At 33.4% G+C, this 14,051-nt stretch overlaps 1 protein-coding gene across 2 annotated transcripts; it reads right to left on the bottom strand.

Annotated features, from left to right (window-relative positions):
* Window positions 1-5,582: 5,582 nt before the first annotated feature.
* LOC120145364 lies at window positions 5,583-9,176 on the bottom strand. Of its 2 annotated transcripts, XM_039159220.1 has the most exons (10): window positions 8,846-9,176; window positions 8,278-8,405; window positions 8,085-8,156; window positions 7,827-7,972; window positions 7,637-7,751; window positions 7,471-7,551; window positions 6,740-6,880; window positions 6,438-6,525; window positions 6,133-6,213; window positions 5,583-6,020 (listed from the first exon to the last, which is right to left on the bottom strand). In XM_039159220.1, exons 1-10 carry the CDS (start codon window positions 9,102-9,104, stop codon window positions 5,998-6,000), a joined length of 1,134 nt encoding a protein of 377 aa, XP_039015151.1. In that variant the 5' UTR covers window positions 9,105-9,176; the 3' UTR covers window positions 5,583-5,997. The 2 variants fall into 2 exon arrangements, 1 of the variants encoding a protein (XP_039015151.1); XR_005518128.1 differs by lacking the exon at window positions 5,583-6,020 and having other exon boundaries at window positions 6,744-6,880; window positions 8,846-9,174.
* Window positions 9,177-14,051: the final 4,875 nt, after the last annotated feature.

The raw sequence follows: 14,051 nt of genomic DNA, 5'->3' as shown, positions 1-14,051 counted from the left end.
AGACTCTAGCAGCTCTCCTGAACATGCGAAAGACAACTCTATTAATGACATCCTCATCCATATCAGTGTCCTCGTCCTCAGTGACGGGAGGGTCTTTCGCTGGAGTAACCGAGTCATCTCTAGAAATATACGGATCTATATGCGAGACAAAAAGATCTCGAGGTGACATGGGATCATTTATCTTAATAGAAGGTCGAGTCACTCGCCATTGACCACGATCATGGCTTGGCATACGACCTCTAGTTGCACTCATCGAGTAAATCTATAAGGCTCTACAAAAAGATTTTGAACATAAATCAGACTAGCATCAGGTATTTTGAATATATTTAAAACTCATAAAATAAAGTGACATGACTTTTGAAAAATATCTTGAAAATCCAGATTTTTGGACTCATCCACAGTCTGAGTGTTTAAAACCGAAAGCTCTGATACCACCAAGTATAACCCCTTAGACCCGGCCTAGACGTTAGGCCCAAATCTAGGCGGTCACATATCGTATTCATAATGTTTTTATATTTAAAACAACGTTAAAATCCATAAAAAAGATTCATATGATAAACATATATGTATACATATGTCAGAAAATTGTATAAAACATTTGCGGAGCAAAATACTGATAATACAGATATATCAAGACGGTTGCAAAACACATGTCACCAAAATATAACAGAAAGATATATAGAAATATATAGTGGTACAAAATTAGGAGAAGTCGGTCCTTCTAATACCAAGTCTGCTATTATATGAAAATGTTAAAATTTACAGAATGAGCTAAAAAGCTCGGTGTGCTGTTTACGGTGTATAAAAACATACATATAAAATATTTCAATAAAATAGATTTATCAAACATGTTTTAAAAACATGAACACTACCCCGTTCGATCACCAGAATGTATAGGTTCCCCGGAATCTTACACCCACCTGTACACCTAGTAAGGACTTACCCTGTGCATAAAGAAGAGGAGTCTGTAGTAAGGTCTTATCATGTGCACAAAGCAGAGGAGCCTGTAGTAAGGACTTACCCTGAGCACAAAGCCGAGGAACTTGCGGTAAGGACTTACCCTGAGCACAAAGCCAATGAGTCTGCAGAAAGCGGTAAGGTCTTACAAGTCATAGACTAAACCTGAGATACTTCCTCCAATAAAACCCCCAATGACAGAAATAACATGTATGTAGTTGAATAAAAATAGTAGTGTAATCCATTAAAACATGAAAATATTTCATTTTCAAAAAATCAGATACGAAATACAGTAATCCAAGATCATATCAGAAATATACAGTAAATTAGATATCAAATAAATTGTGTTAAGAAAATCATGTATTGTGTCGTAAAAATATTCGGTATTATCAGAAATCTCAAACAGTTTAGACAAATAATTGAAAACAGTATTGTAACACCAACAGGAAACACACCTGTATTGATCTGAGTAGTCTGATAGGAAGCCTCTCGAGTTTTTCGGTGGCAGCGCTAGATTCTACGAATGAAAAATCCATATCGGAATCCTAATATGAATAATATTAACCTTTATTTAAATAATTTACGAAAACTTACGGGTAACTCTCATAGAATGTGGATCGAGCGGGTCTGACGAATGGGAAACTTGGATCAATTCCATAACCAAATCTCAAATAAATAACCAAAAATGATAAAAATACTAAGCATTTTTGGGGTTAACGAGCTCGGTTTGGGGCTTTCAGGTCAAAACTTGGTAAAACGGACTTCGGAATCGGACTCAGGACGTCGAAAAAACATAAAATATGACTTTTCAAAAATTTTAACTTTTTGGTCAAAGTCAACGATCAACGGTCAATAGTCAACGGTTAGTCTAGGTCGAGTCGGACACGAGTTAACGGATCGGGTCAGCCCATTTCCAAGCAGTCCACCAGGCGGTGGACTTTCCCCAGCGCAGGGGCAGCGCGTGGGGGCATATGCAGGGCTTTACAAGGTCGAACAAAATCCAAAAAAATTCCTAAGTGTGCTTTAAGGGTTTTGAGACACTTACCAAACTAGGTTAACAACAGTGAACGGAGGAGAACTCGATTTTGAAATGTCAGAAACTTGATACTCCTCACCCCCTCATACACCAGCGACAATAGAGATAAGAATGACACTAGTGGACTCGGGACGGCGCAAGGAACACGATGGTGTAAGAGGTGTCAAAAATAGAGCAACGATATGTGACCAAACGGCGATCAAATATTTTTTTCTAAAAGAGGAAAATATTAAAGAGAGAAAAAAATTAATTAATTTTTCCTTATTTTGGGTTATATATACCTAAAAAAGAAAATGGAAAATCATGTCATAGGTCCTCCATCTTTAATTGCTTTCTGAATTTGGATCCAAAATTTAATCAAAATTTCACTTTGGTCCCTAAGTTTAATCAAAATTCAATTTAGTTCTCGAGAAATTTTTAAGAGAATTTTAAACCTAATTTTAGGGTGTGACAATATTGCAGTCCGTCGGCTTGGTCACCTCCAACGCTATGATATCTCCTTTGTCGAAACCACTTCTATGACCTCTCCCAGAATGTAAAAGAAATAGCACAAACTAATAACAAAAAAATAGATAGCGGACCTCGTGTTCGGCTGCCTGATGGATTGTTCTTTGATACCATGATTGCAGTGACAAATTCCTTAAAGCACACAGATGGGGAGAAGTTAAAACATAATGATTTTCCCTACATATACATATACACGTATAGTTAGAGCTAAGTATCAAAATGTTTGAGAAACTGTTTATAAAATTTAACTTGTGTAAATAGAATTAATCGATTATTATCAAAAACTTGTCGATTCAAATTAATAGGTTTTTTTTTTCAATACTCTTAGACTAAACCATTGCTCTGGTCTGTTCTTACACCAACTGTTCTACTGGGAACAATCAAGATTTAGAACATCAAAAGCTTACAAAAAGTTCGGTGATGTGTACACTACAAACCTGTGATATCAACTAAAAGTTGAATTTTATATGACATGTCTCAGCAAATTAAACATAAAAACAAACTGAAAAAGAGAGATCCATCAACACTAAACTGAAGTAGAAATGTCACATCTTGAAGCCCCAATAAGTACAAAACGACATTGAATAGATCTCATGATGACAAACAATATAGAAGAAAGGGCAGCTAAAAGTAGTAACATGAGCAACATAAGAAGCTAAGAACTTTGATGTACGAAAAAGAAAATACCCAGAAGAAGAAAGAGCTGAAGCAAAGCTCTTTTGGTAGAATATGGGTGTGTAGATCTGGAATGCAAATTTAGTGGGAAAGTATTTCACGGAGAGAATATAAAGACGTCGGCTTCACAGTGAATAAAGTGTGTTTTCGTAGAACTGCTTGTTTTACATTTGTTAGATCAAAAGTTGAAAATGAGCATATGGATTTAATCAATAATAATCTAAAACTGCCTAAATGCACCATTGTCTTTAAAAATATATCATTTGTTTAGAGTTTGTTCTTAAAATATTTTTCGAAATATTTTATTTTTTAAAATTTAAATCGTTATCTCATTTAAATTAAAACGTTAATTTTGATAGAAAAAAAACTAATCGATAACCAATTAAAACATGCCACGTAACCATTTAATTTTTATTTAATTATATAAGAATATACAAAATTCGGAGGTCGTAGGATCGAGTTCCACGGAGGACATTTCATAATTCGGAGGTCTCCCACGAAAGCTGCTCTCAAACCTGATGTTGGGGTAACCTACTGTCGTACCTCCCCTTATTTCATTACATATGAAAACAAGAGTTAACTAATTTTTTTAGAATAAACAAAAATCAATTAAAAAATAAATAATCAATGTCAAAATGCCCTCTTTCTCCACCCCTCCGTCTTCGTTTCCCTAACCCTAACACCTTTCTTTCCAGCCACTGGTTATTGCTACAATCTTTCCATTCACCAAATACTCAAAGTTTCATCTGAAGATTTGGAAAATAACTGAAGCGGCATTGATGTCGAAAAAAAGAGGTATTTAGATAATAAAAAAACGCTATTCGTTTCTTTGAATTCTTTGATTGGATGACTTTGATGTCGTCCACAAAAGTGTGGGAAAGGAAAAGGGAAAACCAGTCTCAAGATGTCAAAGAAGCGTTCATCAAAGAAGGAGAATGAGACAGTAAAAAAACGTTAGAGAAGGTTAACTAGAAGATGATTGGTCTGCCATTGAAGCAAATGATCGAACATGTTCTTAACGTCGTTGAGGACTAGGAATCTTATTGTGAGGTCTTTGTGATATGGAAGCTTCACCAGAAATGGCTTCCATTGCTGTTTTTGGAACCCAAAATCAAGCTCGTTACCCTTATCAATCTCCCAATCATGCCCACTCCCCATCTTCTATGTTTCATCACCAACCCCTGCTTGGATTCGCCACTATTTTTGCATTCATAATCATTGATCTCATCTCAAAAACTTAGCTTTGAAATTTTAAAAAAAAAAACAGAGAGATTTATAAGACATATTACATTAATGGAGTCGAAAGAGTGATGAAGAAGGTAAAGGAAACTGGAGATAGATGGATGAAAATACAGAAAGGGAAAACAGAGGTGCTGGGGGGGGGGAAAGAAATGGTGATGTTACGATGGAGGTGGGAAGAGAGGTGGTATATTATTTTTTATTTTATTTTATTAATTTTTATTTATTCAGATAAAGAAAATAAAGATTAAGAGGTGATGTTTCATGCTTTAATTGATCATAAAAAAAATTGAACGGAGTTAACATTTTTGAGTAAACGAAGTAATGATTTAAATTTCATGGGATAGAACATCTCAAAAAATATTTTAGGAGACAACTCGGTAAAAATAGTATTTATGGGGGTAATGGTGCATTTAAGCTAATCTAAAAAATGGTTAAATTTTATTTGAAAGTTTTAATTCTGAAAAAAAATATAGTTATTATCCCTAGAGGTCTCAGGTTTAAACACGACGTTTATAAGAGTGTTTGAGCGTTCATTGTTAAATATTTTAAAATCTTTCGAACATATACTATCTTATAATCATCCAAGATTAATAAAAAGAAATCTGAAAATTTAACTCATCAATCAAAATATAAATTTAATTCTACTAGATTCGATCAAAAGTTATAACTTTTCAAATGGTTCAAATCTTTAAAATCAAAACTTTAATGATTTTCTCTAAAATAGTTAAGTCTTGTTCTCGAGTGATTTAATTGACTCGAACTTAAAATAATTTAAATTAAGAAATTTAAAACTAACTTGCACCAAAAGTATTCGACACTTAATATGGTAGAATAAAAACAACATTAGTAATAAACCTAATTGCTCTAATAATTGCAGCATCATATGGTTGCTTTTTTATGTTGAATTGGAGAGAAATTCAATGTTTCTCAAGCCTTCAATGACCTTACAAACAACACATTTCTACAAATCATTCTAATAGAAAGATGTGATAATTTTAATATCAGTTCATATACAAATTAAAATAAAATATACTGCAACTTTCACATGTTCTTATCTACCTATTCGAATATGTAAAATTGATAAAGGTAGATCATAAAGTAGCCATTCAATCCGTGGCGGATATAGGAATTTATGTTAGAGGAGATGAACTTCTTCTAAAATTCTAAGGAGACAGAAAACTGATTATCAATTTAAAGTACAAAGAAAATATCTAAAATATATGATGATTTAATATTTTCAGGGGAAACGACTACTCCTACCATCCCTTAATTTGGATGCCTATTTGTTAATGCAACAGATGAGCATATAGCTGTTCTATTCTATGCTGTATAATGTATGGTGCGGACAAGGGGTTATCTATTAAGGCTTAACCTCCAAAACAATCTCCAATGGCTGTAGATCAACAATCAAAAGGTGGAAACTTGCTCTTTGGATCTTCGATTATTCTGATAAAACCTTTACTTAAGCTACAGTGAACCTCATAAAAGTCATCTGCTCTGCTAGGCTCTAAGCTTGTTTTGGGACATAAGACATTAAGACGAGGCTGTTATATATAACCATTTCCAAGAAAATCCCCATGTCAAAAGATCAGGGCTTTAGGTTCTGCATCAAGATTTTGGTTGTGTGTGCATATTAGACAAGTATGAAATCAAAACTGAAAAGACAACATTGAAGCATACATCAATGATGCATAGATAATATGTACAAAGCGTACCAGCCTTCAATGTTTGACCTGATTTCATTTCGACTCCCTCCTCCCTCTTTCTCTTCCCTACAGAGCTCAAAGAACCTTCAACTGCAAAGCAATTAAGCGGGACTCATCAAGATTGGAAAAGTCACACTAGATGCTAGTACAATTCTCTCTAACACCACGCTAGCATCAAGTTGAACATCAAAACATAGGATAATGGTTCTCAAGAAGCTCCTTAATAGTTAAATACTAAAAATGACAGTACGACCGAGTTTTGGAAAAATTCAAGCTCCCTAGTTGAAGTAAAACACACAAATAAGATTTCAAACCTTGCCATTCACACACAACTTTTGATTCACCCTTAACAAGCTTGGGGTAGCGATCTACTCGTGAATCATCTTGTAGCAATTCCTCAACCTGAAAAGCAGTTGAGGGTTGAATCTGTTGATATCAACTTAGAGGATGCGGGTTATCTCTTAGAACCTTACAGATTACTCGACTAAAATCTCTTTGCAATTCAAACTTCAATCTATGAACATAAAACCGAATCATGGTTTACGTCTAACTTTCTAACCAATTATGAAAGAAAAGGCAACAGCTTATCGGATCAAAGAGCATAGGCATGCAAAACATACTTTTTCCATAACTGAGGATCCTTTCTTTCCCTAGGCAAAAGGAGATGATCTCGCAACCATGAAGCAACAACCCATGATTCACCTCCCCCATCCATGCTCTTCGACCTCAAGGCATTCTCCTCAAGCATATCACAGACCTAAGAAGTAAAAGCAATTAGTTACCATATAATTATTATTTAAATGTATATATATATATATATATATATATATATAAGAAGCATTGGAGATCCTTTTTTTCTCCTAACTTTTCAGAATACATTCAAAGTGATTACAATTTTAAACAATCACATAAGATCAGGTATATCAACAAAAGCATGAAATTTTTTAAAGCAACATTTCCACATTATGAAAGGGAGGCATACAAGATAGTTATCCTAAACTTCAGAAATTTGAAGCGAGAGCACTATTTTCACAGAATGCTAACATCTTATCTCGCATTTTGTCATGCTTGCCTTTTTTTTTCATCATCCCCTAGCTTTTATATCCAAAGGATATGTTCATTTTAATTTGAGGTGATAATTTTTAAAAATCACTTTCTTTTAAGCCTTTATCCATTTGGAATCTATCCCAGCCGAGTGTCTAGATGCACAGGGTAATAAATAACGGCAAGATTTTTTAGTAAATTGTTAAACTGAAATACAGAAAACCACTTAAATAGCCTGACACACAGTATGTAAGGAAAATAAACCATTAATTTACCTTAACTGTACATTGAAAATTTTGGTACCTGATTGTATAGCTCCTCTGCTCTAGCTGAAAGATACCTTCTCTGACGGACTTTCCAAAATAATACCGCACATCCTATAAGCTATAAAGCTAATTATTGTTAACAACTTTCAAAATGTTGATACTATAATTAAAGAATTCAAAGGATGGCTTTCAGAAAGGATTACAGCTGCACAAACAGGCACAATTATAAGAGCATGCTTGGAGACCAATTCACGGATACGACAGGTCAAAGGTTTGTAATACTCTGCCAGAGCATCTGGACACTTGAATTCCTGTAACCTATTGAAAAAATAAGAGAAATGTAAATTAAAATTTTCCAAATGCTGAACATAAAATAGATTATGACAAGCATACCCATGGAGATTTGTTCTTGTCTCTAATAATTTAGCTATTGTTTCCATTGCCTTTCTTTTTGTATAAACATATGAGGTATGGTCTGAGTCAACATTTTGCTTCAGCATGTGTTCATCTAAATCATTCCAGAGACCATTTTCCTGAACCTGAAAACGGTACATGTTTAGAACAATTGACGTTGTTATGTATGGTTTCTAGGAAACATAATTTACAGTAATATGCACGCATTATCATATGAAATTGAATATCATGAGATACCCAAACTGTCCCAGTCCCATAGCACATGACTTGAGCATAAGCTTCACAAAGGCCAGCTTCTACCCATTTGGACTGCAATACATAAATGACAATCAGAAGAAAGAAAAAGTGCATATACTATTCCAAGGCAAAAGATGCCATAGTTGAGCTTAGAATATCTATGTTCCAAACTGAGCAAAATATAATAACATACAAGTTTCTTAGCTGTTTCATTGATATCTCGATCTTCTATACACAGCTTTCCATGTCTTCTATAGCCATTAATACATTCCAACTTGCCTTCATAACATTCCCCATTACTTAGACAAGGCTCACAAGCATCTGTAGTGATACACATTTGTCAGAAGATTATTGAAATCTATCACTAGGAAGCAGGGAATTTAAAACTTTTTAGTTTTACTCAGATTTAGTAACGCTGGATGAGTGGAAATAGATGCATGATATTAACGGTAAGAAATGAGAAGATATTATCTAAAAAAACAATGAGTTAATCTCAGCTTCTTTTTCCGCTCATTCATACAACCGTCTTAAATATGTGTAAAATTAAATCATATATAGAGGAAGATGAAGATTGATTGACACATAAATTGGTTCATAAGAAACATGGAATAAAAGTGCCCATAGCTAAAGCTGCAAAGAAAACCAAATTAATAACGGAATGAATGAAAATTCATAGGAAAAGATACCAAGAGAGCAAAGTTGAACAAAAATGAAAAAACGGCACGAGAGAGAGAGAGAGAGAGAGAGAGAGAAGGAATTACCAGAGAATGAATTGGTGGGGTCTAAATTATCGCAAAAGGGTTTAGAGGTGGAGCTGGAGAAGGTAATAAAGAAGTTGCAGGAGAGAGCTACAGCGGATGCGATTGCGAGCACCGCTATGAGCCGCAAGAACTCTCCTTTGGAAGGGAGTAAGCTCTGGGGTGGCTCGATTATAGCAGTTAGTGATGATTTAGAAGCCGATGAAGAAGAATGTGAACCGTGCTTCGATTTTGAACGCTTTTTGGGCGTCGGGGAAGACATTTTCGAGGTTAGATCGACATCAACAACAATGTTAATTTCCTTTAACTATGCACCGCTAAAAAAATGTTGCTTTGCTCTCTCAATATTGAAATGGTCTAATCCATTCCAAGTTCGACAACCTATTTTGTTTTGTTTTAATTATTGTTTGGGTAAATTACATAAACGGTCCCCTGATTATAAAATATTACTTTATTTAATTTTTAATTATTAAAAGTTAATAATTGGTCTCATGAGGGAGTTACTTGTTGAATCATCAACCATTAAAAGTTAAAAATGATCACCCTACTATCTATTATTTTTAAACTCCTCTTTTTTGTTAAAAAATTAACAGCATTCTGAGTTGGACGTTAACCTACTAACTGAGATATGAAAAAGGCTGATCTCATAATCTCAAACGACTATTATATCTCAATCAGTAGGTTAACGTCTAGCTTAGACTGCCATTAATTTTTTAAAAGGAAAATGAAAAGTTTGAAACATAATGAATAGTCGAGTGACTATTTTATAACTTTTAATAGTTGATGGACTAAACAAAGCAACTATCTATAGTGGAGACCATTTTGTAAATTTTAATAGTCGGAGACTCAACAAAATAGTATCCTATAGTTGAAGGACCATTTTATACTTTACCCTTATAGTTTTGATGTTTATATTATGTTTAAATTTAAAAATTAAAATTTATATTTTTTAATTATTTTTTAATTTGAAATTTAATTATTATATTTTAATTTGATATTAATTTAAATTAAAAGATAATAAAAATCATATAATTATAATTATAATTATTTATACACTATATCAATTTAATATTAATTTAATTTAGGGTTCATCTTATTTTTTCTTATTCACCGTTATTCTTTTTTTTTATCTTTGTGATCGGCAGCAGCACCAACCTTGATGTTGGTCATTGATCGTCAGTATTCATTATTTTTCTTTATTTTATTATAGCGTATTTTTTTTAATAATTATGCATTTATGACATGTCTTCTTCTTCCTTAATGGAACGTTTTTCTCTGTTTTTATGGCAAGTTTTTGATCGACCATTATTTTCGTTTATTCTTTTTTCAGTGTTGAATTTGATATCGTCACTATTGATCAAGAAATCATTTATTTGCTATCATGCTAATCTTCTTTGCTTTGGACCCTCAAATTGAATTTGGATACGTGATTTGTGTTCGTGGATAGTATTTTCAAGTCTCTCACTCGATTCTGATTTGTGGTTTGTCACTAGTCTTTTATAGCTTTATCCTATTTTGTGGTTCGTTTACCGGTACAGTCAGATCTGTTCGTATCTACCTTTTGTTTGAGTTTATTTGATTAGGTTTTTAACATTTTCCTTATATATGGTCCTTTTGTGATTTTAAGTATCTAATTTTCTTGTGTTTAGGAAAATATCTTTATTAAGTGTTTAGTTTATAATTTTGATTGTAAACTTTTAATGTAATTTAACTATTTTATATTTTTAATAAAATTAACCACTTCTATAAAAAAATTAATATAATCCTCCAATTAGATGTTGACATATATCATGACGGGTGTTATGGCACGTGTCATTATCTTATAGGGGAAAATAATATGAATAAAGATAGATTTTTGGAGAATCAAACCTAGGCTAAATCCCATATTAGATACGTGAGTTATATTTTTATATATATCTTATTATAGTTAATACTAAAATAGAGAAAAATTATATATAAAAACTTAAAAACTAGATTAATTAGGGAGTATGGGAGCACCTAATATACCGAAGCAAATCTAATGATTGGATATATATATATATATATATATATATATAACTATAATTAATACAAATTTTTAAACAAAAAAAATTTAACTTTGTTATATTTTTAAAGTAAATTTAATATTTTATTTTCTAAATTTGTAATTCAAAGATTATATATATACTATTAAAACTATATAAAAGATTATTTAGAAAATCCAAACTTACTAGCGCAACTTAAATCATAAGTAAATTTTTAAATTAAATTTCATCAAAAAGAATTTTTTTTAGAATTCTTTTTCTTTCAGCTACAATTAGTTTTAATCATATTAATGTTATAACTTAAATTATATATTTTAGATTACACAATCTAATAAAAATAACTAAAATATAAATGATTTGTACATTTGAAGTCAATAACCTATAGAGCAAGTGGTTAAAAGCTCTTAGTTGACACCTCATATCTCCTTTAGGTTGTGGGTTCAATATCTATTAAGAGCAAAATTTCTCTTCTCCTCTCCTAAATTTAATTTTAAAAAAAATGAGTTTAAAATTATTAATTAAGTTAAAAAATCTCAATTTAATGTTTTTTTTTGGATAAGTAAAATTTTATTATCCAAACAAGAAATCAGTACAAAACGTCCCATTCAAGGATCAAAGACAAGCTATTTACAACAAAAGAATGGTTAGCCTATACCCCAATTGGAACTAAGTTGCATATTAACAAAATTAAGTCTATTTATATCTCTATTTCTAAGTTGAGCACCCACAATCTCCTTAATTGAGTTAAGCAAATCATCAACAGTTATAACTCTTCCTTGGAATAAGCGTCTGTTTCTTTCCCCCAAAACAAAGTAAATGAATGAACACCAAGCGATCTTCATGATTGTGGTAAGGAGAGATTTACCTTTCCAAGTCGAATAAGCCCAAGCAAGCTTGATATCCCATGACATATGAGGTTTGGCCAAGAGAGAAAGATTTAGAATTCCATTCCAAAGAGCAACAACTATAACATAATCAGCAAATAAGTGATTTCTCATTTCAAGTGCATCATTACATAAAATGCAAGAGCCAACAGTGGTAATTCTCATACGAATAAGTCTTTCTCTAGTAGGGAGTCGATCCAAGAGTGCAAGCCAAGTGATGATGCTGAATTTGGGAATGTGGAGGGGAAACCAGACAAGTTTGTGCCAAGATACCTTTTCATGCTTGATTCGTATTTCTTCCCAAATTCCTTTGGAATTTGAAACTACTACATTAATAACTGGGAGGGCCTCAATTTTCAATTTCAATAGCCTGTTGAAGCAATTGATGTATGAAACACTCTTATACATATGTGAAAAGGCTTTGGTTTTAATCACATAGTTATAAATCCAAGTAATACATAAGGAGCCTTCACCAGCAAGAATATTTCGAATGAGCTGCATCATGCACACCTTATTCCAAGTTTTTAAATCTTTTAATCCCAACATGTTTCCCCAGCTTACTCTAGCACCAGTGGTTGCAGTGTCAGTACCTTTTCATAAGAAATGGGAACATAGCTGGTTAATCCTATTAATAACAGCTTGAGGGAGAATGTTGAAAACATTTTAATGTTTCGACATAACAAATTAAGTTAAATGAATTTTAAGATTTTGCAAAAGATTTTCTAAGTATATTCGATGTAATTATTCAAATATCAAAATATTACTCCAAGTCTTTCAAAGTTCATTTTAATCCTTACTAAAGTGTAAAATTGTGTTTTATACTTAAACTATTTTAAAACAATTTTACAAAGCATTTCGAGCCTTAATCGAGCCAAAAATATTTTCTTTTTAAAGGGTTTCAAGAAAAATCAGATTGTCTAGGGGGAACAGATTCCCCCCCAGGGGGTACAGATTCCCCCCAGGGGGAACAGATTCCCCCCCAGGGGGTATCGATTCCCCGGGAATAGATTCCCCCCAGGGGGTACAGATTCCCCCCTGAATGGTTTGGCTCCGAGAAATTCCAGTATGCTCGGAGGGAACCGATTCCCACTAAGGGGGTACCGATTCCCCCTAAGGGGGTACCGATTCCCTCACTGTTCATCAGCCCAACGGTCATAATATTTGAATATTATGAAGGGGTATCGATTCCCTATGAAGGGGTACCGATTCCCCCCATTCTGGGCAGCCTATTTTTGCAGAAAAATCATTCCCAAACGGCTCCAAAACATCCCCAACGGCTAGATATGACTTCAAACACATTCCAAGCTATAAATACAAGCTAAGGATACTTAAAGAAGTAAGAGAACAACTATCCAAGAAATCAAACACAAGAGAAGAGTTTTTCATTCTTATTTCATCTTTCTCTTGTATATATTTTGTTCTTGTGAGCTCAATCTTGTAAACACCTACCTTAGAGAGGTTTTCTTGTTTACATTTCTTATCCTTTTGTAAAGGGTAAAAGTTCTAGCTAATCCCGTGTAAAATCTAGGGAAAGGTTCTAGTTTAGCCCGGAAAAACTAGGGAGTTTGTAAGGTTACTCTTTATCCTCAAAAGAAAGAACAAATTAGTGAATTTGTTGGAAAATCCTTGGTGAGGAGCTAAGGTAGTGGACGTAGACTTTGATTGAGAAAGTTGAACCACTATAAATCGTTGTGCAATTCTCTATCTTTCAATCTCCTTACTCTCTAAATACAAAACCGTTCCGACCCCTCTTTGCAAACCGTTCCGGTTGTCAATTCGAGCTTCCGAAAATCCTAACAATTGGCATCAGAGCCTAACTCGTTAAGAAGGTTTAACCACCTTGAGACGGTCCTAGAAGAAGCTCTACCATTCCCTACACAACCGAGAAGATGGCTTCTACCTCTGGCTCGTTCCACATGGAAGACTCCCTACCAACCGACAAACCTCTATACTTCAATGGAATCAACTATCATCATTGGAAGAAATTAATAAAGGTATTCATCCAATACAATGATCTTGATGTATGGGAGATAATCGAGAATTGCTACTCTTCTCCAAAGAAGAAGGAGAAGAAGCGGAGTGACAAAGAACGGAAGAAAGCTCAACTTAATGCCAAGGCCATGCACATGTTGTTTTGTGCATTTGGTCCTGAAATCTATGAAGGGGTTTCTTCATGTTCAAGTGCCAAGGAGCTTTGGAATAAGCTCGAGGAAATCCATGGAAACAAGAAAGAAGAACCAACAAAGGTGGTGTCTCTAATGGCTTATGAAGAGCTCGAGGTATCTTCTAACTCAAATGAAT

Source organism: Hibiscus syriacus, unplaced genomic scaffold, assembly GCF_006381635.1.
Source record: "Hibiscus syriacus cultivar Baekdansim isolate YM2019G1 unplaced genomic scaffold, ASM638163v2 tig00002338_pilon, whole genome shotgun sequence".
NCBI lineage: Eukaryota > Viridiplantae > Streptophyta > Magnoliopsida > Malvales > Malvaceae > Hibiscus > Hibiscus syriacus.
Note: the sequence above shows the minus strand (reverse complement) of the source record. Positions and strands in the feature narration are given on the sequence as shown.

Coding starts and splice junctions, on each gene's coding strand:
- LOC120145364 (XM_039159220.1), bottom strand. CDS start 9,104: ATGTCTTCCCCGACGCCCAAAAAGCGTTCAAAATCGAAGCACGGTTCA. Junction 6,526..6,739: donor CTCAGTTATGGAAAAAGTAT/GTTTTGCATGCC, acceptor ACTGCTTTTCAG/GTTGAGGAATTGCTACAAGA. Junction 6,214..6,437: donor AGTTGTGTGTGAATGGCAAG/GTTTGAAATCTT, acceptor ATTGCTTTGCAG/TTGAAGGTTCTTTGAGCTCT.